The sequence below is a fragment of the Dreissena polymorpha genome, chromosome 3 (assembly GCF_020536995.1).
Source record: "Dreissena polymorpha isolate Duluth1 chromosome 3, UMN_Dpol_1.0, whole genome shotgun sequence".
In the NCBI taxonomy this organism is placed as follows: domain Eukaryota; kingdom Metazoa; phylum Mollusca; class Bivalvia; order Myida; family Dreissenidae; genus Dreissena; species Dreissena polymorpha.
Genome location: NC_068357.1, coordinates 14,005,555 through 14,028,359, shown reverse-complemented (window position 1 = coordinate 14,028,359; position 22,805 = coordinate 14,005,555). Strand labels below are relative to the sequence as shown.

Sequence of the window (22,805 nt, the reverse complement as noted above, 5' to 3'; positions counted from 1 at the left end):
ACAGTCTATTGATTTCAATGAGTTAATTCCGAAACTTACATTTAAGAAAGATAGTTTAACGTTTAGTTGATGTTGTTCAAGAAAAGATATTAATTGATTCCAAATAGGCTGGATGTGTTTGCACTCCCAAAAAAGATGTTCTATAGTTTCAATGTTTTCACTGCAGAAGTCACACAGATTTGAGTTAGATAATTTGCATTTAAAGAGATATTTATTTGTAGCTATAATTCTATGGATGTATTTGTATTGAAAATTTCTCAGTGTGCTTTCAATAGTTGCTTTATATGGCATGGTAAATATGTGTTTCCAATTAAGTTCATTTTCTCCAAAAAGGACTTGCCATTTATTTTGGATTTTGGAGTTTTCTGTAGGGTTTTTAATTTGTAGTGTGTAAAATATTTTTTATTTTGTTTGTTTTTTCTTCCAAGTATGTTTTCTACAAATGTTGTTTGAGTACATGGTGTATTATTTGTATTGATTTCAGATTTTATATGTATGGGTATTCTTTTGATTAGTGTGTAGTATTTCAGAAAATTATTTGAAGGTATCCCATATATGTAGCATATATTATCAAAAGAGTAGAAATCCTTAATTCTGTAGTCATATAATTGGTCGACATATTTAATGCTTCGTTCAAACCAGTCTTTATAGAAAAACGTCTTATTGTTTGAAGTTATTTCTTTATTGTTCCATAAAATTGTTTTACTGCTGGTTTGGGTTTCTAAGTTATGAGTGACATCACTCCACGCTGATAGAACATCAGACAGAAATATGTTTTCGTTTGCAATTTCATGTAAGATAGTATTGCTGATGTTACATTCAAAGAGTAAGGAGTCACCATATTTTTTTAGGATTTTCTGGTAGAATAATTTCCATTTACTCGTATTGGTATTATCTAGGTATTGTTTAACCCAGCTGCATTTGATTGCATTTAAGAATGAGTCAATGTTCGTTAATTGGATACCTCCATTTTCTACAGATTGAATTAACTGAGTTCTTTTTATTTTATCTGGCTTACCGTCCCATATGAAATTAAATATTGCTGATTTTATATCGTTAATAACATCATTTGGTGGATTTGGGAGAACTGTTAATACATATATTAATTTAGGAAGTGCAAACGTTTTCAATACTGTGTTTTTTCCGATTAGTGTAAGTTTACGATGATGCCATGATTTTAAGCAGTTTTTAAAATTCTGTAATTGAAACTTGACCAGGATATTTGTCTGGACAATATCTAGGTCAAGTTTGACATTTGGTAAAGATTGAATGAACCGACTCCTCTCAGGTGAGCGAACTAGGGCCATCTTGGCCCTCTTGTTCCTAATATGGCTTTATTAAAATCTTGTTAACTCTCTAGAGGCCACATTTTTTGTCACAATAATGTTTGGGACAGGTTCGAAAATGATGCCGTTTGGTTGAAAAACATGGCCGCCAGGGGCCAGGGCATTTTTCCTTATATGGCTATAGTAAAACCTTGTGAACACTCTAGAGGTCACATTTATTTTCCGATCTTCATGAAACTTAGTAAGAAGATTTGTCCCAATAAAATCTTGGATGAGTAGGAAAATGGTAACCTTTTCTTGAAAAACATGGCTGCCAAGGGGCGGGGCATTTATCCTTATATGGCTATATATGGCTTTAGTAAAATCTTGTTGACACTCTAGAGGCCACATTTATTGTCCAATATTCATGAAACTTGGTCAGAAGAATCATCCCAATAATATCTTGGACAAGTTTAAAAATGATGCCTTTTGGTTGATAAACATGGCCGCCAGGGGGCGGGGCATTTTTAGATCACCTGAGCGATAGCTCGGGGTGAGCTATTGTGATCACTCAGCGTCCGGCGTCCGTCCGTCCATCTGTCTGTCTGTAAACAATTTGTAAACATCTTCTTCTACTAAACCATTGAGCCAATTTCAACTAAATTTCATGTGGAGCATCCCTAGGTCATGGGACAAAAGAATTGTTAAAAAAAATTTGATCACATAACCAAGATGGCCGCCATGACCATATATGGTAAAAACCTTAAAAAATCTTCTTGTCAGAAACCGCTCATCAGATTTTCAAAAAATTTCACAGGGATGACCTTTGAAGGCTCCCCTGAAAAAGTTGTTCAAAGAAATTTGATTCGTCAAAAAACATGGCCGCAGGAGCTCGTTGAACTTTGCATGTTTATTCGTTTTTGCCTATTTTGTGAAAACTTTCAAAAATCTTCCACATTTTTTGTCCGATCCTTTCCAAATTTGCACAGTGTCTTTATATCAATGAGGACACGAACCCTACAAAAAATGAGCATTATTGGTCCATGAAGTACAGAATTACCTCCCCTTGAATTGAGAAAATGGTGTTTATGCAATAAAGTCCAAATTTTTCATCCAATTCTTTCCAAACTTTTAAGGATTTAGCATGGTTCAAACAAGGGAAACAACTAAGGTTTATGCATGTTCTTTTTATTACAGATTTGCCTCCCTTTAATTCATTCAAAATCTCATTTTACAGCAGAGATTCCAAATCTGACCAGTAAATGAGCCCCATATTTACTGCCAGTGCTAGGTTACCATTTCTTATTTGATCATTCTTAAGTATTGGTCTTGTAATGCTGCTACTGCTTCTGCTACTGCTACTGCTACTACTACTACTACTACTACTACTACTACTACTACTACTACTACTACTACTACTACTACTACTACTACTTCTACTACTACTACTACTACTACTACTTCTACTACTACTACCACTACTACTACTACTACTACTACTACTACTACTACTACTACTACTACTACTACTACACCACCACCACCACCACCACCACCACCACTTCTACTACTACTGCCACTACTACTACTACTTTTACCACCACTACTACTACTACTACTACCACTACTACTACTACTTCTACTACTACTACTACTACTACTTCTACTACTACTACTACAACTACTATGACTACTACTACTACTACTACTACTACTACTACTACTACTACTACTACTACTACTACTACTACACCACCACCACCACCATTCACAGTGACAAAAAACGTATTCACACAATGGCTGCTACTACAACTTATAGCCCATATAGGGGGGCATGCATGTTTTACAAACAGCCCTTGTTTCTATGGGATTTTAACCACAACTGTTCATGTTTATCTCCGACACATATTTTTAGGTCACCTGTCATGAAGTGACACGGTGAGCTTATGTGATCGTGTGATGTCCAGCGTCCGTTGTGCGTGCCTGCGTGTGTCCGTGCGTCCGTCCGTCAACAATTTGTTTGTGTAGACAGTAGAGGTCACAGTTTGCATCCAATCTTGATGAAATTTGGTCAAAATGTTTATCTTGATGAAATCCGTTTTGGGATTGTATTTGGGTCATCTGGGGTCAAAAACAAGGTCACTAGGTCAAATAATAACACAACCTTCTGTAGACAATAGAGGTCACAGTTTTCATCCAATCTTTATGAAATTTGGTCAGAATGTTTATCTTGATGAAATCTGGGTTGGGATTTTATTTGGGTCATCTGGGGTCAAAAACTAGGTCACTAGGTCAAATAATAGAAAAACCTTGTGTAGACATTAGAGATCACAGTTTTCATCCAACCTTTATGAAATTTGGTCAGAATTCTTGATGAAATCTGGGTGGGATTGTATTTGGGTCATCTGGGGTAAAAATCTAGGTCAAATAAATAGAAAAACCTTGTGTTGACAATAGAGGTCACAGTTTTCATCCAATATTTATTAACTGTGGTCAGAATGTTTATCTTGATGAAATCTGGATTGGGATTGTATTTGGGTCATCTAGAGTCAGAAACTAGGTCACTAGGTCAAATCATAGAAAAACATTGTGTAGACAATAGAGGTCATAGTTTTCATCTGATCTTAATGAGTCAGGTGAGCGATTCAGGGCCATCATGGCCCTCTTGTTCCTTATATGACTTTAGCAAAACCTTGTTACACTCTAGAGGCCACATTTATTTTCCGATCTTCATGAAACTTGGTCAGAAGATTTGTCCCAATGATATCTTGGATGAGCTTGAAAATGGTTTTGGTTTCTTTCAAAACATGGCCACCAGGGGGCGGGGCATTTTTCCTTATATGGCAATATATGGCTTTTGTAAAACCTTGTTAACACTCTAGAGGCCACATTTATTGTCCAATCTTCATGAAATATGGTCAGAAGATTTGTCTTTTTGATATCTTCGATGAGTTCAAAAATGGTTACGTTTGCTTGAAAAACATGTCTGCCAAGGGGCGGGGCATTTTTCCTTATATAGCTATATATGGCTATAGTAAAATCTTGTTAAATCTCAAGAGGCCACATTTATTGTCTGATCTTCATTAAATGCCGTCAGAAGATTCATCCCAATAATGTCATGGACGAATTAAAAAATGATGCCGGTTGGTTGAAAAACATAGCCACCACAAGGTGGGGCATTTTTCCTTATATGGCTTTAGTAAAACCTTGTTAACACTCTAGAGTTCACATTTATTTTCCGATCATCATGAAACTTGGTCAGAAGATTTGTCCCAATGAAATCTTGGATGAGTTCAAAAATGGTTTTGGTTGCTTTTAAAACATGACCACCAGGGGCCGGGCATTTTTCCTTATATGGCTATTATATGGCTTTAGTAAAACCTTGTTAACACTTTGGAGGTCACATTTATTGTCCAATCTTCATGAAAGTTGGCCAGAAGATTGGTCTCATTGATATCTTGAATGAGTTTGAAAATAATTATGTTTGCTTGAAAAACAAGGGGCGGGGCATTTTTCCTTAATAATATGGCTTTTGTAAAATCTTGTTAACACTCTAGAGGCCACATTAACTGTCCTATCTTCATGAAACTTGGTCAGAAGATTCATCCCAATAATATCTTGGACAAGTTCAAAAATGATGCCGGTTGGTTGAAAAACATGGCTGCCAGGGGCCGGGGCATTTTTCCTTATATGGCTATAGTAAAACCTTGTTACCACTCTAGAGGCCACATTTATTTTCCAATCTTCATAAAACTTGGTCAGAAGATTTGTCCCAATAATATCTTGTTATCTCAGGTGAGTGACTTTGGGCCTTTGAGGCCCTCTTGTTTTTGTGAAGCTAATGCAAAAACTTAGTAATGCTGTAGAAGTAAAATATTTGGTCTAATTCCTCATGAAACTTAGTTAAAAGTTTTAATCTAATAATGTATTGGCAAAGTTCAAAAATTGTTCTGGTCTATTGATAAACATTGCTGCTGGGTTGGGGCAGTATTCCTTATATTGCTATGGTGAGCGCCTGTGAACACTCTAGAAGTCTTATCTTGGGCCCTGTCAGTATGAAACTTGCTTTAAAAATAAGTTTTAGTAAAATCTCAGTTAGAAAATGATTAGGGAAACATTGCATAGGCTGCTTAGAACAATTCAGCTCTTTTGGGTGATATATATGATGTATATGCTTCTTATCTCCTATAACCATTGAAAAATTTAAAAAAAAGTAAATGTCGTTCAGACAATTCGAAGAAGTCATGAGTCAATCACACTTGCTCAAAATCGAGGTCATCATTTAAAGGTAAAACAAATCTCCACCACAGATCAAGCTGTTTCTTTGATCACCTTTTTACCTCACAAAGCACACCTTATTTATTCAATTTAATGTTGCTATGGCATATCATAGGTCTTTAAATTAATTTGTGTGTCCCATAGGCATACAATCTTAAGTTGGACGCTCAAAATGTTTTGGTTCTTAATCCATTTGGATGCACAAATGCTTTATTCACCTTTCTGAAAAGTATATTCATAGAAGAAAATGTCAGCTGTCAAACAATTTTTTGTTACCTAATCATGTTGCCCACACCGCATTCACAAACTTACCATTACAATACACATTTCTTGCACCTTTTTGTTAAAGCTGTTTCACCTAATTCCAAGAAACATGCTTTTTGTTACAAGTATTTTGATTAATTTAGTTATGTGCTTAAGTACTTTTTATGTAACTGCAGGGTTCCCTCTGGGCTTTAAAAAGTTGTAGCCACTTACTTTCGCCTTATTCAAAAAGTTGTCACCAAACTGGGGCCACATATTGGGACAGTGAAGATGTTATAATAATACAAAGAAAAACATAACATTTTACAGTATGTTTAATAAGTGTATTTAATTACATTAATTTACTGTTTATTTACTAACAGCACATATAACAAGTTTATTTTTGAAAAAGGGCATTTAAGCAGTTATAACTCTTGTTTATTGGCACAACCATAGAAGCCTGAATAGGTTGCTTGAGTTTGGATGCTTTAGTACAGTAAATCTCACCTTTGGTTTTCATCTGCTGAACAATAATCTATGTTCTCATAACAGTATACCCTGTAGTAAATGAATTGTTAAGTTTTGATGCAATAAAGAGTTCACACAGCATAGATTATGTGTTTGAATCATATTTAAGAAATGGAAATTCTGATTTCAAACATTTTGTAAGCTGGTGAGAGGTTTTTTGAATTTTTGGGGGAGTCTCAACATCATCTGATTCTAAAGTTCGCTTTAATTAGGAGTTATAAACTCTAAATTTGCCATTTTGACAAGTGGAACAAAAAATTTTATGTCATGTTATATAGCACCAATCAATGTAAAATGTTTAATTATTGCCTTAACTCACACCAATTGTGCTAAAAAATATCAATACTTACCATTTTGGTTACCAATCTTCTAAACGTAACAGCCTTTAATCTGCTTCGCATACTGTGACAAACACTTCGCATTTAAGCGCAAAGTCGGTATATTTGAAGGTTTTCTCTTCTCTGAAGCCATAAAACTGATGACCATTTCAATTTACTTGTAACAGCACCACAAATAATCGCAATTACAACCATAACATGCCATTTTGCGGCAGTCAGCACACTCCATTGATTACTGCACGAGAATCGCTTACATCATGGAAATCTTTAAAATAACAACTGGCGTAAAGAGGCTGGTAAACAGAGCGTCTTATCTTATTTTAAGGAAATATCAAAGCAGAAAAATGTGGATTTTCGATACTTTTGTGACAAAAGTCTAGTTAATTATTATTTTTAAGACTTTATAAACTCATATAGAGAAAAAAATAAAAAATAATTGAGTTATAGATGAGATTTCTGTGTATAAATCAAAAAGAAAATGCTTTAATGATTTGCCTAATAAGTATAAACTCTGTTATGGTCTGAATCTTTCAGTCAAATTGACTACATGGCTGTTGTCTTTTGCTGTGTACAGTACATATTTATGGCAAAGTTAGAAAAATAGGCATATTACACAAACAATATTTGTAAGAGTTATTTCTCTTACAGATAATGGACTCAAACCTGTTGGTCTAACTGAGGAACCAGAGACTGATTGTGATGATGGAGTTATTTCAGATGATGAAAAGGTAATTGCTCAAATTCGAAAATAGAAGACACAACAAATAACAAACAGTTTCATGTGGATTTCAGTTATTAAAATTGTTTATTCATTTAATAAGGTTCTGAATGCAGTGGCATTGCTTTTATAGCAAACACAAAAATGTTATAAACCTGATTGACACTATGTAATAGTAATGGCAAAAAATGATGATTGTTAAGCGGATAGTGGCAAATATACAGGATTTTTTTAATTCCATCACATGTTTAGATAAAGCATTTATTCCAAACATCTGCCATTATTCTTGTTTTTATTTCAGGAAAAATTTGCAGAAAACTTTCTGAATGGAGTTCTACATTCTTTCAAAGACTCAAATGATTCTAACTTAGCTACAATTGAATCCATTCTGGACAAAATGACAGAGAAAGAGAAAGTGAAATTATATCTTATGTTTAAATTCCCTGAAAGGGAGATAAAGACACCTGAAATATTCCAAAATGACTTCACATGCAAAAACTGGTAGGTGTGATTCTAGAACCTTATCATTATAACAGGGCCTTTTTATGTCTATTTTGGGAAAAAGTACCTAGCAAAATTGGGTAGACAGGAATTCTTTCAAATTGGGAAGAATTTTCATAACAAACGCATTATTGGGGAAATTATTTTTCTTAATTTTTCTTATTAAATCTAATGTTTTCATATATACATATTGCCCTAAAATGCTAAGAAAAGTATTAAAAATTAAAATGTTTTTACCATGCAACAGTACTTGTCCGCTGCTAGCGTAAGTATGTAAGTATGTGTAGGCTAAAAATACAGACTTTGTTAATGTTATGCTTGAAGTTCAAATAAAATACATAGCTCGATATATCATTTTGGATTTTTTTATGAATATTCTGTTTTCACAGTCGAAGAACCTGTGTCCAACATATTATAATTCAAATTCAAGTTGCCAAATGTCTGAAGGCAACTATTTTTTTAAACACAGTAACGTTGAAAGTGAAACCAGTCCGCATTTCTCTACCTCAGACCATCGATATCAATACTCAACCAATTTACAATAATTAATACGTACACATGATTATCACTTGTTGTATACCGGGTACATTACCTGATAATTCTGAATAATCCAGCACTTCAATATTTGTAAAACAAATTCTGACTGAAAATGTGTCTTAAGAATTGCATAAACACAACCGGTCGCCATTTATCTGAAGTGTCAAGGTCACTAAAATTGCATTATGGAACACTTGATACGATGGCGTTTTAAAGGGGTTTTCCCATTGGCACTCTAAAACACGGCACACGCTTATTTAAAAAACAGTACCTACCGGTAAACTCATTTTTCCGCTTAGGTCATTTCGGTCGGATATTGGGATATGTTTTTGAGAATTGGGAAAAAATATGCATATTTGGCATTGGAAATGGGTCCGACTATCGGACCCGTGAGATAGGCAGAAAAAGGCCTGTATAAGTGCAATTATTTTTTGAAAATGCATAGCTGTAAATGAAAAATAAATCTTATAAAATGAGCACAATTATGTATCATGATGTACTCGGAAGTATTTTTTGGGGAACTTCATTTGGTAGATTGGTTCTCAAGGTTAATGTATATAATTAGTCCCCTACCGGTGAAACTGGAGGGGACTTATGGTTTGCGCTCTGTGCCTCTGTGAGTCTGTCTGTCACACTTTTCTGGATCCTGCGATAACTGGAAATTGGACCATTTGACATACCTTTCCAAAAAAAATAAAAAATGGTCTGTTCAAACCTCTTATGTACTATTTCAGTGGTAAGAATTTCATTCGCGGCAATTCTTCTGGGAAGAACAACTCCTGCATGTACCAAAGCATAAGCAAGCTACTTTGTGGTGATGAACGCCTGCAGAATCGTCTACGTTTGTGCAGCACCCTGCATGCTGTAGAGTGGTTCAATTATTATGTTAAACAGGTGGAAGCTTTTTGCTAGTCATTTGTTATAAGCTCTGCTGTTTTCCGAGAAAACCCGAGGTATTGTCATAGCCAGCTTGTCGTCCGGCGTCCATTGTCCGCCGTGCTAAAACCTTAACATTGGCTCTAAAATCAAAGTGCTTCCACCTACAACTTTGAAACTTCATATATAGATGCACCTTGATGTGTTCTACACACCACACCCATTTTTGGGTCACTAGGTCGAAGGTTAAGGTGACTGTGACCCCCCCAAAAAAAATCTGATTAGCTCTCATTTTTTGTCCCCTACCGGTTTCACCAGAGGGGACTTATGGTTTGCGCTCTGTGTGTCCGTCTTTCTGTCTGTCTGTGAGTCTGTCTGTCACACGTTCTGGATCCTGCGATAACTTTAAAAGTTCTTAATATTTTTTCATGAAACTTGCAACATGGATAGATGGCAATATGGATATTGTGCACGTAATTTCATTTTTTTTCCTACGTAAAAAATTGTGGTTGCTATGGCAACCAAAAAACAATATTCTGAAAATGGTGGAATTTTTGACAATGGTGGAGCCGGTAGGGGACCATATTGCTTGACAATAGCCTTGTTTAAAACTGCACCCGCAGCGGAGCGTTGTCACCCGTTATGCGGTGCTCTTGTTTTGTATATTGTTCTTTGTTTTGAGATCCCAAGTTGACAATTGTGTCATGGTTCAAAGTTTAAGGTCACACTTACACCAATTATTTTCTAAATCTTTCAATTTGGTCAATAGAGGAGGACAATGTAAATACAAGTCTGTCTACAGTAGTTATGGAGTACCAGTTGGCGAGTGTTTTCCAGACAGAATTTAAATTTTTGTTAAACATTTTTTTATTTTTTTTTCGAACATTTTTTTTATTTTTTATTTCTTATTAGCTTACCTGATTGCTTAGGTGAGCTTTTGTGAATGGTTTTTGTCCATCGTCCGTCCATCCGTCCGTTAACATTTGTTCGTAAACACTCTAGAGGCCACATTTATTGTCCGATCTTCATGAAACTTGGTAAGAAGATTTGTCCCAATGATATCTCAATCGAGTTCGAAACTGGGTCATGTTGGGTCAAAAACTAGGTCACTTGGTAAAAAAAAAAGAAAAACCTTGTAAACACTGTACAAGTCACATTCCATGCCTAATCTTCATGTAACTTTGTCAAAATGTTTGCCTTAATTATGTGTTGGTTGAGTTCAAAAGTGGTTCCGGTCCGTTGAAAAACATGGCCGCCAGTGGGCGGGGCAGTTTTCCTTATTTGGCTATGAGATGTAAACAGTCGTTAAACTGCTGGACTACTGACATCCTCAGTCGAGAGCCACCGATCACTGAATGTTTCGACCCATTAATCTCGATACATTCTCCTGGTGGTGGGTCCGCAGGGATTGATCAATCCCCTACGTGTCAGTAGACGGCTGCCAGCTCCTGTCTTCTCTCCTCAGCCAAAGCCATCTCGATGCTCTCTCCGCTGCATCCCCAAGTTTGTTGATCGCTCGCTTTCTGTCTCTTCCTGTCAGGCCAAGTGCAGTGAAAAGTCGCCAGAGAGACTTTGACGGAAAGCCTCGGACGCGGACCTCCACTGGGAATAGCCACGTGTGCCACCCCTTCTCCTTGCATTCCCTCTGCAGATCAGCATATTTTGCTGTTTTCCTCTCCATCGCCTCATCACATCGCGACTCCCAAGGAACTGTAAGTTCAACCATCACCAGACACTTGTCCTTTGCCGACCAGATCACCATGTCGGGGCGTTGTGTTGTCTGGACTACACTTGGGAAAACCAGCCTGCGTTTCAGGTCAACAACCATCTCCCATGTCTGCGCACGATCTAGGATCGATGCTGCTTGCGCCTGCCGGTTCTTGATGGTTTCCCCTTCCTTTACAAACTGCATCTTCCTGGTCTCTTTCACAGTCCTCTTCTTTCGCCTCTCCTTTTCCACTATGTCTGCCAGTTCTTGGAGGACCTTGTCGTGTCTCCACCTGTATCTTCCTTGTGTAAGGGCTGTCTGGCAAGAGGATAGTGTATGTTCTAGCGTGCCTATCTTTCCGCAAAGTTGGCAGGTTGGGTCATCACGTTTTCCCCATCTGTGCAGGTTTGCTGGTGAAGGTAGCAGGTCGTAGACTGACCTGAGCAGGGAACTGATGCGCAGAGGTTCGCTACGCCAGATATCCGCCCATGTCATCTTCTTTCCTGTAGTCTGCCACTTTGTCCAAGCACCCTGGCACCCCATTGCCACTGCCCTTATGCCTCGATCTTCTTCTTCGGCTAGACGTACCTCTGCCTGGACCATCTATAGAGAAACCTCGTAAACACTCTAGAAGTCACAATTTTTGCCCAATCATCATCAAAGTTGGTCAAAACATTGGTTTTATTGATATATCGGACGAGTTTGAAAATGGTCCAGATCAGTGAAAAAACATGGCTGCCAGTGGGCGGGGCATTTTTCTCTATATGTACATTGTGAAAACATGTGAACCCTCTAAAAGTCACATTTTTGACCCAATTTTCATTAAATTTGGTCAAAATGTTTGCCTTAATGATATGTTGGTTGAGTTCAAAAGTGGTTCTGGTACGTTTAAAAACATGGCCGCCAGTGGGCTGGGCAGTTTTCCTTATTTGGCTATAGAGAAACCTTGTAAACACTCTAGAAGTCACAATTTTTGCCCAATCATCATGAAAGTTGGTCAAAACATTGGTTTTATTGATATCTCGGACGAGTTTGAAAATGGTCCAGATCAGTGAAAAAACATGGCTGCCAGTGGGCAGAGCATTTTCTCTATATGTATATAGTGAAAACATGTGAACACTCTAGAAGTCACATGTTTGACCCAATTTTCATGAAATTTGGTCAAAATGTTTGCCTTAATGATATGTTGGTTGAGTTCAAAAGTGGTTACGCCGTTGAAAAACATGGCCCCCAGTGGGCGGGGCAGTTTTCCTTATTTGGCTATAGAGAAACCTTGTAAACACTCTAGAAGTCACAATTTTTGCCCAATCATCATGAAAGTTGGTCAAAACATTGGTTTTATTGATATCTCGGACGAGTTCAAAAATGGTCCAGATCAGTGAAAAAACTTGGCTGCCAGTGGGCGGGGCATTTTTCTCTATATGTACATAGTGAAAACATGTGAACACTCTAGAAGTCACATTTTTGGCCCAATTTTCATGAAATTTGGTCAGAACATTTGTTTTCTTGATACAAGAGTTGAGTTTGAAAATGGTTCCTGTCAGTTGAATAACATGGCTGCCAGGGGGGGGGGGCAGTTTTCTTATATTTATATAATAAAAAAAGCTTGTGAACACTCTAGAAGTCACATTATTTGCCCAATCACCATGAAACTTGGTGAAAAGATTGGTTTTATATATATTCAGATGAGTTCGCAAATGGTCCCGATCAGTCAAAAAACATGGCCGCCAGGGGGGTGGGGCAGTTTTCCTTATGTAACTAGAGAGAAACCTTGTGATCGAACACTTAAGAAGTCACATTTTTTGCCTAATCATTGTGAAACTTAGTCAATACATTGGTTTTATTGATTTCTCGGACAATTTGAAAAATGGCTCAGATCGGTGAAACACACTTTTTAGCTCACCTGATTGCTCAGGTGAGGTTTTGTATTGGTCTTTGTCCGCCGTCCGTCCATCCACATTTGGTTTGTAAACACTCTGGCATTCACATTTCTTAAGCATTTTTTATCAAAGTTGCTGAAAGATCTCAGTCAAGTTTGATAATGAGCAAAATCACATAAAAAAATGCCATTATTATTGCCCTTAGATTGTCCAAATTTTCATTATATTATACAAAATCCTTGTAAACACTAGAGGTCACAATTTTGTTTCAGATTTTATGAATCTTGGTCATATTTATTTTTGTAAGCAAAGTTTGATGTTTTGTTAGGGGGGTCAACTCAAAATATATAGGTAACCAGGTCAAATCTTACAAAAATAAAAACACTCCATGCGCCAGAGTTTTGGTTCAATAATGATGAAACTTGACCAGGATGTTTGTCTGGACAAAATCTAGGTAAAGTTTGACATTTGGTAAAGATTGAATGAAATGACTCCTCTCAGGTGAGCAAACTAGGGCCATCTTGGCCCTCTTGTTTGCTTTTAGAATTGTGTTATCCTGTTAATTTTTGCATTATTTAGAAAGTAGTATTGATCCCCCAGAAAGGGAATTAACATTAAGTTAAAAAAATACAAAATTATTTTGATACTTGATATGTGTTTTGTTTACATTCACATACAGATACAAAACCCAGGATGCTTATTGTTAATTTAAATTGATGACTTCAAACATTATTGAAAACCATGTTTATAATGGAAAATACTCACCAACCAGTAAAGCAAAGCTAAAAGTTTCAGAGCTTTTCATGAAGGGTGAAATGAGAATTTGTTGTAAAGGCTTTACATTTCTGCATAAGATACAGTGCTTCAGGTTCAGTTATCTATTGTCACTATTTTCTAGATCTTCTCCTTCTTCCAACAGAAATAAGCATTGGTGCTTAATTGGAATTTTTAGCTCGACTATTATATATGAAATATATATAGTGGAGCTATCCTACTCACCCCGGCGTTGGCGTTAGCGTGAGCATGTGCGTTGGAATGTTAAAGTTTGCGTACCACCTCAAATATTTTCTATTTTCCTTGACATATTGCTTTCATATTTTGCATTCTTCTTAACCAACATGACCCCAAACAAGAGCAGACAACTGTAACAAGCATTTTGTAAGAATTATGGCCCTTTATCCACTTAGAATATGCATATTATTGGTAAATCTATGTTAAAGTTTGTGTACCACCTCAAATATTATCTATGTACCTTGTCAAATTGCTTTTATATTTTGCATACTTCTTTGCGAACATGAGCCCAATCTATGAACAAGAGCAGACAACTGTATCAAGCATTTTGTAAGAATTATGTTCCCTTTTTATACTTATAAAATGTAATTTTTGTTAAGTTTTGTGTTTAGGTTCACTTTATTCCTAAAGTATCAAAGCTATTGCTTTCATACTTGCAACACTTACTAACTATCATAAGGGGACTGTGCATGCAAAGTTATGTAACTCTGACTGGCATTTTGACTGAATTATGGCCCCTTTTATACTTAGATAATTGAACATATGGTTAAGTTTTGTGTTTTGGTCCATTTTACTCCTAATGTATCATAGCTATTGCTTTCAGACTTAGAAAACTCGCTAACTATCGTAAGGGGACTGTACAGGGCAAGTTGCATAACTCTGGTTGGCATTTTAACGGAAATATGGCCCTTTGTTGTCTTAGTAACTTTGAATATTTTGTTAAATTTTGTGTTAAGATCCACTTTACTTCTAATGTATCAAGACTAATGCTCTCAAACTTAAAATACTTTCTTACTATCATGAGGGTACTGTACCTGGCAAGTTGAATTTGACCTTGACCTTTGAATGACCTTGACTCTCAAGGTCAATTTAATAAATTTTGATTTAATTGCCATAACTTCTTTATTTATGATTTGATTCATACTTTGACAAAGCAACACTTACCTGACATACCACAATGGACTCCACCCAAACCATCCCCCCCCCCAAAAAAAAATAACAAAAATAAATATTTATTTCCCCTTTTTTTATAGTCTGTCCGTGTGTCTGTGTGTCCGTCCGTGCACAATTTTTGTCCGGGCTATTTCTCAGAAAATAATGACCGGAATTCAATGAAACTTTATGGGAAGCTTCACTACCAAGAGGAGATGTGCATATTATCAGCGGGTTCTGGTCGGATGATTTTACACAGAGACATGGCCCTTTGAAATTTTCCATTTATTGTACATATAGTGCAATTATTCTTGTCCGGGCTATTTCTTAGCAACTAATGACCAGAATTCAATGAAACTTTATGGGAAGCTTCACTATTATGAGGAGATGTGCATATTATCAGCGGGTTCTGGTCGGATTATTTTTCACAGAGTTATGGCCCTTTGAAAATTTCCATTAACTGTACATATAGTGCAATTCTTGTCCGGGCTATTTCTCAGCAACTAATGACTGGAATTCAATGAAACTTTATGGGAAGCTTCACTAACAAGAGGAGATGTGCATATTATCAGCTGGTTCTCGTTGGATGATTTTTTTACAGAGTTATGGCCCTTTGAAATTTTCCATTTTACATATAGTGCAATTCTTGTCCGGGATATTTCTCAGCAACTAATGACTGGAATTCAATAAAACTTTATGGGAAGCTTCACTACCAAGAGGAGATGTGCATATTATCAGCTGGTTCTCGTTGGATGATTTTTTTACAGAGTTATGGCCCTTTGAAATTTTCCATTGTACATATAGTGCCATTTTTGTGCGAGCTATTTCTCAGCAACTTATTACGGGAATTCAATGAAACTTTATGGGAACCTACACTACCAACAGGAGATGTGCATATTATCAGCCGGTTATGGTCGGATGATTTTTCACAGAGTTATTGCCCGTTGAAATTTTCTATAAACAGTACATATAGTGCAATTCTTGTCCGGGCTATTTCTCCCCAACTACTGACTGGAATTCAATGAAGCTTTATGGGAAGCTTAACTACCTTGAGGAGATGCGCATGTTATTTGTGGGTTCTGGTTAGATGATTTATTTTGTGAGTTATGGCCTTTTGAAATTTTTAAGTTGCTAAACCATCCATCGTATAATTTTGTCCAAATTTATGCCCCTCAAGAGGTTTCCTTTTAATAGCTCACCTGAGCTTTTGTGATCGCCTTTTGTCCGTCATGCGTCGTCCGTCGTCAACATTTTGCCTTGTGAACACTCTAGAGGCCACATTTATTGTCTGATCTTCATGAAATTTGGTCAGAACATTTGTCCCTTTGATATTTCGACAGTAGTTCGAAACTGGGTCATGCTGGGTTAAAAACTAGGTCACTAGGTCAAAAAAAAAAAAACCTTGTGAACACTGTAGAAGTCGCATTTGATGCCCAATCTTCATGTTACTTTGTCAAAATGTTTGTCTAAATGATATGGTCGTTGAGTTCAAAAATGGTTCCGGTCTGTTGAAAAACAGGGCTGCCAGGGGGCGGGGCAGTATTCCTTTTATGGCTATAGAGAAACCTTGTGAACACTCTAGAAGTCACAATTTTTGCCCAATCATCATGAAACTTGATCAAAACATTGGTTTCATTGATATCTAGGACGAGTTTGAAAATAGTCCAGATCGGTGAAAAAACATGGCCGCCAGGGGGCGGGGCAGTTTTCCTTATATGGCTTTAGTAAAACCTTGTTAACACTCTAAAGGCCACATTTATTGTCTAATCTTCATTAAATTTGGTCAGAAGATTGGTCTGTATGATATCTTGGATGAGTTCGAAAATGGTAACGTTTGCTTGAAAAACATGGCTGCCAAGTGGCGGGGCATTTTTTCTTATATGGCTATATATGGCTATAGTAACCTTGTGAACACTCAAGAAGCCACATTTATTGTCCAATCTTCATGAAATTTGGTCAGAAGATTGGTCTTAATGATATCTTGGATGAGTTCAAAAATGGTAACGTTTGCTTGAAAACATGATTGCCAAGGGGCGGGGCATTTTTCCTAATATGGCTATATATGGCTATAGTAAAATGTTGTTAATCCTCTAGAGGCCACATTTAATGTCCGATCTTCTTGAAACTTGGTCAGAAGATTCATCCCAATAATATCTTGGACGAGTTCAAAAATGATGCCAGTTGGTTGAAAAACATGGCCGCCAGGGGGCTGTGCATTTGTCCTTATATGGATTTAGTAAAACATTGTTAACAATCTAGAGGCCACATTTATTTTCCGATCTTCATGAAACTTGGTCATAAGATTTGTCCTAATGATATCTTGGATGCGTTCGAAAATGGTTCCGGTTGGTGGAAAAACATGGCCGCCAAGGGGGCCTGGCATTTTTCCTTATATGGCTCCATATGGCTTAAGTAAAACTTTGTTAACACTCAAGAGGTCACATTTATTGTCCAATCTTCATGAAATTTGGTCAGAATATTGCTTGAAAAACATGGCTGTCAAGGGGCGGGGCATTTTTCCTTATATGGCTATAGTAAAATCTTGTTAACACTCTAGAGGCCACATTTATTGTCCGATCTCCATGAAACTTGGTAAGAAGATTCATCCCAATAATATCTTGGACAAGTTCAAAAATGAGGTCTGTTGGTGGAAAAAATGGCCGCCTGGGGGTGGGGCATTTTTCCTTACATGGCTATAGTAAAACCTTGTTAACACTCTAGAGGCCACATTTATTTTCCGATCTTCATGACACTTGGTCAGAAGATTTGTCCCAATTATATCTTGGATGAGTTGGAAAATGGCTTCGGTTGCTGTAAAAACATGGCCACTATGGTACGGGGCATTTTTCCTTATATGGCTATATATTGCTTTAGTAAAACCTTATTAACACTCTAGAGGCCACATTTATTGTCCGATCATCATGAAACTTGGTCACAAGATTTGTACCAATGATATCTTAAATGAGTTCAAAAATGATTCTGGTTGGTGGAAAAACATGGCCGCTAAGGGGGCGAGGCATTTTTCCTTATATAGCTATAGTAAAACCTTGTTAACACTCTAGAAGCCATATTTATTGTCTGATCATCATGAAACTTTGTCAGAAGATTTGTCCCAATGATATCTTGGACAAGTTTGAAAATGGTTCCAGCTGCTTGAAAAACATGGTAACCAGTGGGCGGGGCATTTTTCCTTATCTTGGATGTGTATGAAAACAGTCTGTTCAAAAAACATGGCTGCCAGGGTGTACACTAGTCATGAAAGTTGGTAAGAACTTTTTTTTTAATGACATCTTCGGCTGCACAGAACAGGTCAGTTCCTTTGAATCTCAGGTGAGCGACTTTGGGCCTTTCAGGCCCTCTTGTAGGTTTTTGAGTCAACCTGCATGAGTTACAGATCAAAATAAGAGTTTCGTTCTGGTCCATTAATTTTTGGCAAAATGATGGGCCTTGGATTTTCACTACAAAAACACTTTTCCAGATTTTTTTCAGATATTTACTTCATCTATGGTGTGTTAGTCTACCAGCATTACTTTCAGATCAAGGTTGAGATGTTTTTAACCAGATTTTCCGAAGGAAAATTGGCGAATGTCGGCAGGCTGGCAGGCGGGTGGAACAAGCTTGTCCAGGCCATAACTATGTCGTTTATTGTGTGTCATTTGGCACATTTGTTCACCATCATTGGATGGTGTGTCGTGTGAAAGAATTATGTCAATATCTCCAAGGTCAAAGTCACACTTTGAGTTCAAAGGTCAAAAATGGCCATAAATGAGCTTGTCCAGGCAATAACTATGGCATTCATTGTCAGATTTTAAAATCATTTGGCACATTTGTTCACCATCATTGGACGGTGTGTCGCGCAAAAGAATTACGTCAATATCTCCAAGGTCAAGGTCACAATTAGAGTTAAATGTCAAAAATGGCCATAAATGAGCTTGTCCAGACCATAAATATGTCATTCATTGTGAGATTTTAAAGTCATTTGGCACATTTGTTCACCATCATTGGACGGTGTGTCATGCAAATAATTATGTCAATATCTCCAAGGTCAAGATCACACTTTGAGTTCAAAGCTAAAAAATGGCCATAAATGAGCTTGTCCAGGCCATAACTACATGTATGTCGTTCATTGTGAGATCACAAATGTCCAGACTATAAATATGTCATTCATGGTGAGATTTTAAAATCATTTGGCACATTTATTCACCATCATTGGACGGTGTGTCATGCAAAAGAATTATGTCGATATCTCCAAGGTCAAGGTCACACTTTGAGTTCAAAGCTAAAAAATGGCCATAAATGAGCTTGTCCAGGCCATAACTATGTCGTTCATTGTGAAATTTTAAAATCATTTGGCACATTTGTTCACCATCATTGTACGGTGTGACATGTGAAAAAATTACCTCGATATCTGCAATGCAAGGTCACACTGTGAGTTCAAAGGTCAAAAAATGACCATAAATGAGCTTTTCTGGGCCATAACTATGTCATTCATTTAAATTACTCAGTACATTTTTTCACAAACGGTGTGTCATGCGAAACAATTACGTCGATATCTCCAAGGTCAAGGTCACACTTTGAGTTCAAAAGTCGCAAATGGCCATAAATGAGCTTGTCCAGGCCATAACTATGTCATTCATTGTGAGATTTTAAAATGACTCTGTACATTAATTTTGTTCACAGTAATTGGAGGGTGTGTCATGCAAAAGAATTCAAGAGTTCAAAGGTCTAAATGGCAAAAATGATAATGGAATAATAATTCTTAAAAATCGCCATAAATTATGGACACATATCTGGTTTTTATAGCATTAAAGAGATACTCTTGTCTGATTACTTAAACCAACTTTCCTCAAATAAAAAATGGTTTTGTTGTTTGGGATAGACTGTATTTCTGAATTCAATTCATATGCGAGTTTTTTCCTTAGATGGAGGCTTTTGCTGGAAAAGAGAACTCCCCACCGATGCGTGTTCTTCAAATACTTGGCCAAGCTGATATAGCTCCTCATGAGATTGAAGACTGGAAAGTGAGCCTTCGAAAAGGCATCAAGGAAATAGTTGTCCAAACAAGTGAATTAACTCGAGATAGTTGTATGTATAGAAAATTTCAATTTTTTAGTAATTCATGTATGTTTGTAAGAATAAATGTTACAGAAAAAATTATGAACCTCGTTATGGTATGTATGCATGTATATAACTATACCTACAGTACATATACCGCTACATATACTTTTTGTACATCTTTCAAACATACATCCCTTTTTTTTGTGTTTCAAAAGCTTGTTGCAGGTATCATGAATCAAGTGTAGTAAAAAGTAAATTCAAAATAAATTTTCATTCTAAAGGATCATTTTATCATCACAGGTCAGTTACATATCATGTTCCTGAGTCATGCCTTGGGGTGCAAGATTACCCAGCACTTTGAAGACAGCAACCATCATGAAGATACTGAAGATTGCCCGGTGCTGGAGAAGGATACAGCAAATACCTTGGGCATTCTTGATCTCCATATTTTGTGGAACAAGGATAGAAACCATTTGATGCCATTGTTTAAGAAGTGAATATGAATATCATGTTTGTTTGTGAATTGTTGCATTAAAGGGGCCTTTTCACAGATTTTGGAATGTAATGAAGTTTGTCAGTAAATGCTTTATATTGATAAATGTAAACATTTGATCTTAAAAGCTCCAGTAAAAAAAAAAGAATTCAATTACAGAAAGAAAAAAAGCAACCCTCAACTGGGCTCGAACCACTGACCCCTGGAGTAAAAGTCTATCGCTTAGACCACTCGGCCATCCGTACTCATACAAAGAGTGATGAATTTTATACTTATAAAGAAGCAATCCTTGTAGTATCACAAAATATATCGACAACAACGGAACTCTCCAAATTATTCAATTGTTTCGCATTATATCGCTTTATAATTTTCAGGTTTTTAAATTGTCAAAAGATGCATAAAATGATATTTTAGAGCATGGTAAATCTACAGTATTACTGTTTCCTCACAAATACCACTACAACGAAATTTGTCAATTTAAAACATTTTATTTTTTATTTTGTCAATTACCCAAAATGTGAAAAGGCCCCTTAAATGATCCCATATTGAGTGAGTTATTAGAATTGCACTTGTCTGTAGATATGTACGTGTAGATACGTTTGTTTGTCTCACATGTTGATTGGTCTGTCCTATCTTGTCCAGTGAGTAATTTTATCATGTATCATTAAATGTCAATTTGACTTGTTCCGTACTGTTGCCATATGGGAACAATTTCATGTGATTCCAATCATATATTGAGGGGCATCTGCGTCTATGACAATCCTACCTTTTTTCAGTCCTGAGGCTGTGTTTGAAAAGCTCAAGTCAATAAACCATCTTTTCTAAGCAAGTTGTATATAGTTGTTAATGTACTGATTTTAGTCAGGGGAATGTTGGATGATCTGTGATATCACGTTTAGTATTTTAGGTGGTTAGATACCTGTGATCAGTTGGATAAGAATAATTTCTTAAAAAAGAGAAAATAAAATATTTTATATTTTTCTGTTTATAGGATTTGAAAAGGGAGGCTTTTTGTCAAAATAGCATTATAACGTGGGTTGTAATATTATCCCTCTTTTTATGCCCCCTGTAGGGTGGCATATAGCAGTTGAACTGTCAGTCTGTTTGTCTGTCAGTCTGTGTGTCCGTCCGAAAACTTTAACATTGATCATAACTTTTGCATTATTGAAGATAGCAACTTGATATTTGGCATGCATGTGTATCTCATTCATTGAGCTACACATTTTGAGTGGTGAATGGTCAAGGTCATCCTTCAAAGTCAAAGATATGGTTTCAAAGCGGCGCAGAAGGGTGCATTGTGTTTTTGACAAACACATCTATTGTTATTGTCATATTATATTCAATATATCAAGCGTTTCATACATATATTTCATATTGCTTTCATTTATGAAATTGTTTCTGTAATTCTTAAAATTACTTTCACTGTAAACATTTTGTAAAATCATTGAAACTTCAAATAAAATTTGTTGCATAATATTGTGATAAGGTATAAAAAAAGGCATTGTGAGGAACTGAAACAGCAGAAGGGAATGTGTTTTTCCATTCCATTTAAGTCTAGCTTGAGCACTGAATAGTAATAATTAAGTATTCAATCATTTATAATATTTGAATGCCATTTTGCTCATGATATATTTTTTATTCATTTTTTGTATTTTCGTTTTATAAACTCTTACATTTTATTGTATATTCATCTTTAGAGAATTAATATCTCTGTTATATTGTATTTTTCTCTGTTAATGTTATACAATCATGCATAATTTAAAAAATTGATAAAGCTTTCATGTAAGAAATGTTGCCATTTTGTGAATTATTTTTTTAAATTTCAAATCAGATATTGAAAGTCAATGTTGTTCAAATGAATTGTTTTATTGTTTGTAAACGTGTAGTAACCAATTAAAAGTAGGAAATCTGAGTTATTTTAGATAAGAATAAATGAAGTGCATACTTAAACAGATTTATCAGAATCAGACATTGATCTTTTTAGAATACATTTCCGTAGCATGCAATTGGTTTATCTTGTCAGATTACATACCGGTTACTATTATAAAATTGATAAGAATAAAACAAGTATTTTTTAACCCTTTTGCTATCAGTCCTCAGTTGTACACTGTATTGGATATTCATTCACATTTCCCTGAACAGATGTCCAACTCATGCTAGTTCAAATACCCTATGCCCCAGCACTGCTTTGTCAGCTATGATCAAGGGCCATAAACTCTGGAGATGTTTTGGTAACTGCTGGTGGGAATTGTCTTCCACATCTTCACTTTCTAGTGATGACATTTTTTGCTCAAAAAGAAGAAAAGTTCGCTCCACAATTAGGACCTTAAAAATCAACACGTCTGAGTTCAAGGGCAAATTACTCAACAACTTGTGACCCATTTGGACTGAAACAAGAGATTTGCACATGTACACTTTATGGTGATGACCTATTTAAA

At 36.2% G+C, this 22,805-nt stretch overlaps 1 protein-coding gene across 5 annotated transcripts in view; it reads left to right on the top strand.

Annotated features, from left to right (window-relative positions):
- LOC127873039 (uncharacterized) overlaps positions 1 to 22,445 on the top strand; it is an 87,764-nt gene extending 65,319 nt beyond the window's left edge. For all 5 annotated transcript variants that reach the window (XM_052416598.1, XM_052416600.1, XM_052416597.1 and 2 more), the window contains 5 exons: positions 7,301 to 7,380; positions 7,672 to 7,871; positions 9,143 to 9,302; positions 19,739 to 19,901; positions 20,175 to 22,445. In XM_052416598.1, the coding sequence (XP_052272558.1) occupies positions 7,301 to 7,380; positions 7,672 to 7,871; positions 9,143 to 9,302; positions 19,739 to 19,901; positions 20,175 to 20,371 (800 nt within the window). In that variant the 3' untranslated portion in view covers positions 20,372 to 22,445. The remainder of the gene's footprint in view (positions 1 to 7,300; positions 7,381 to 7,671; positions 7,872 to 9,142; positions 9,303 to 19,738; positions 19,902 to 20,174) is intronic.
- The last annotated feature ends 360 nt before the right edge of the window (positions 22,446 to 22,805 follow it).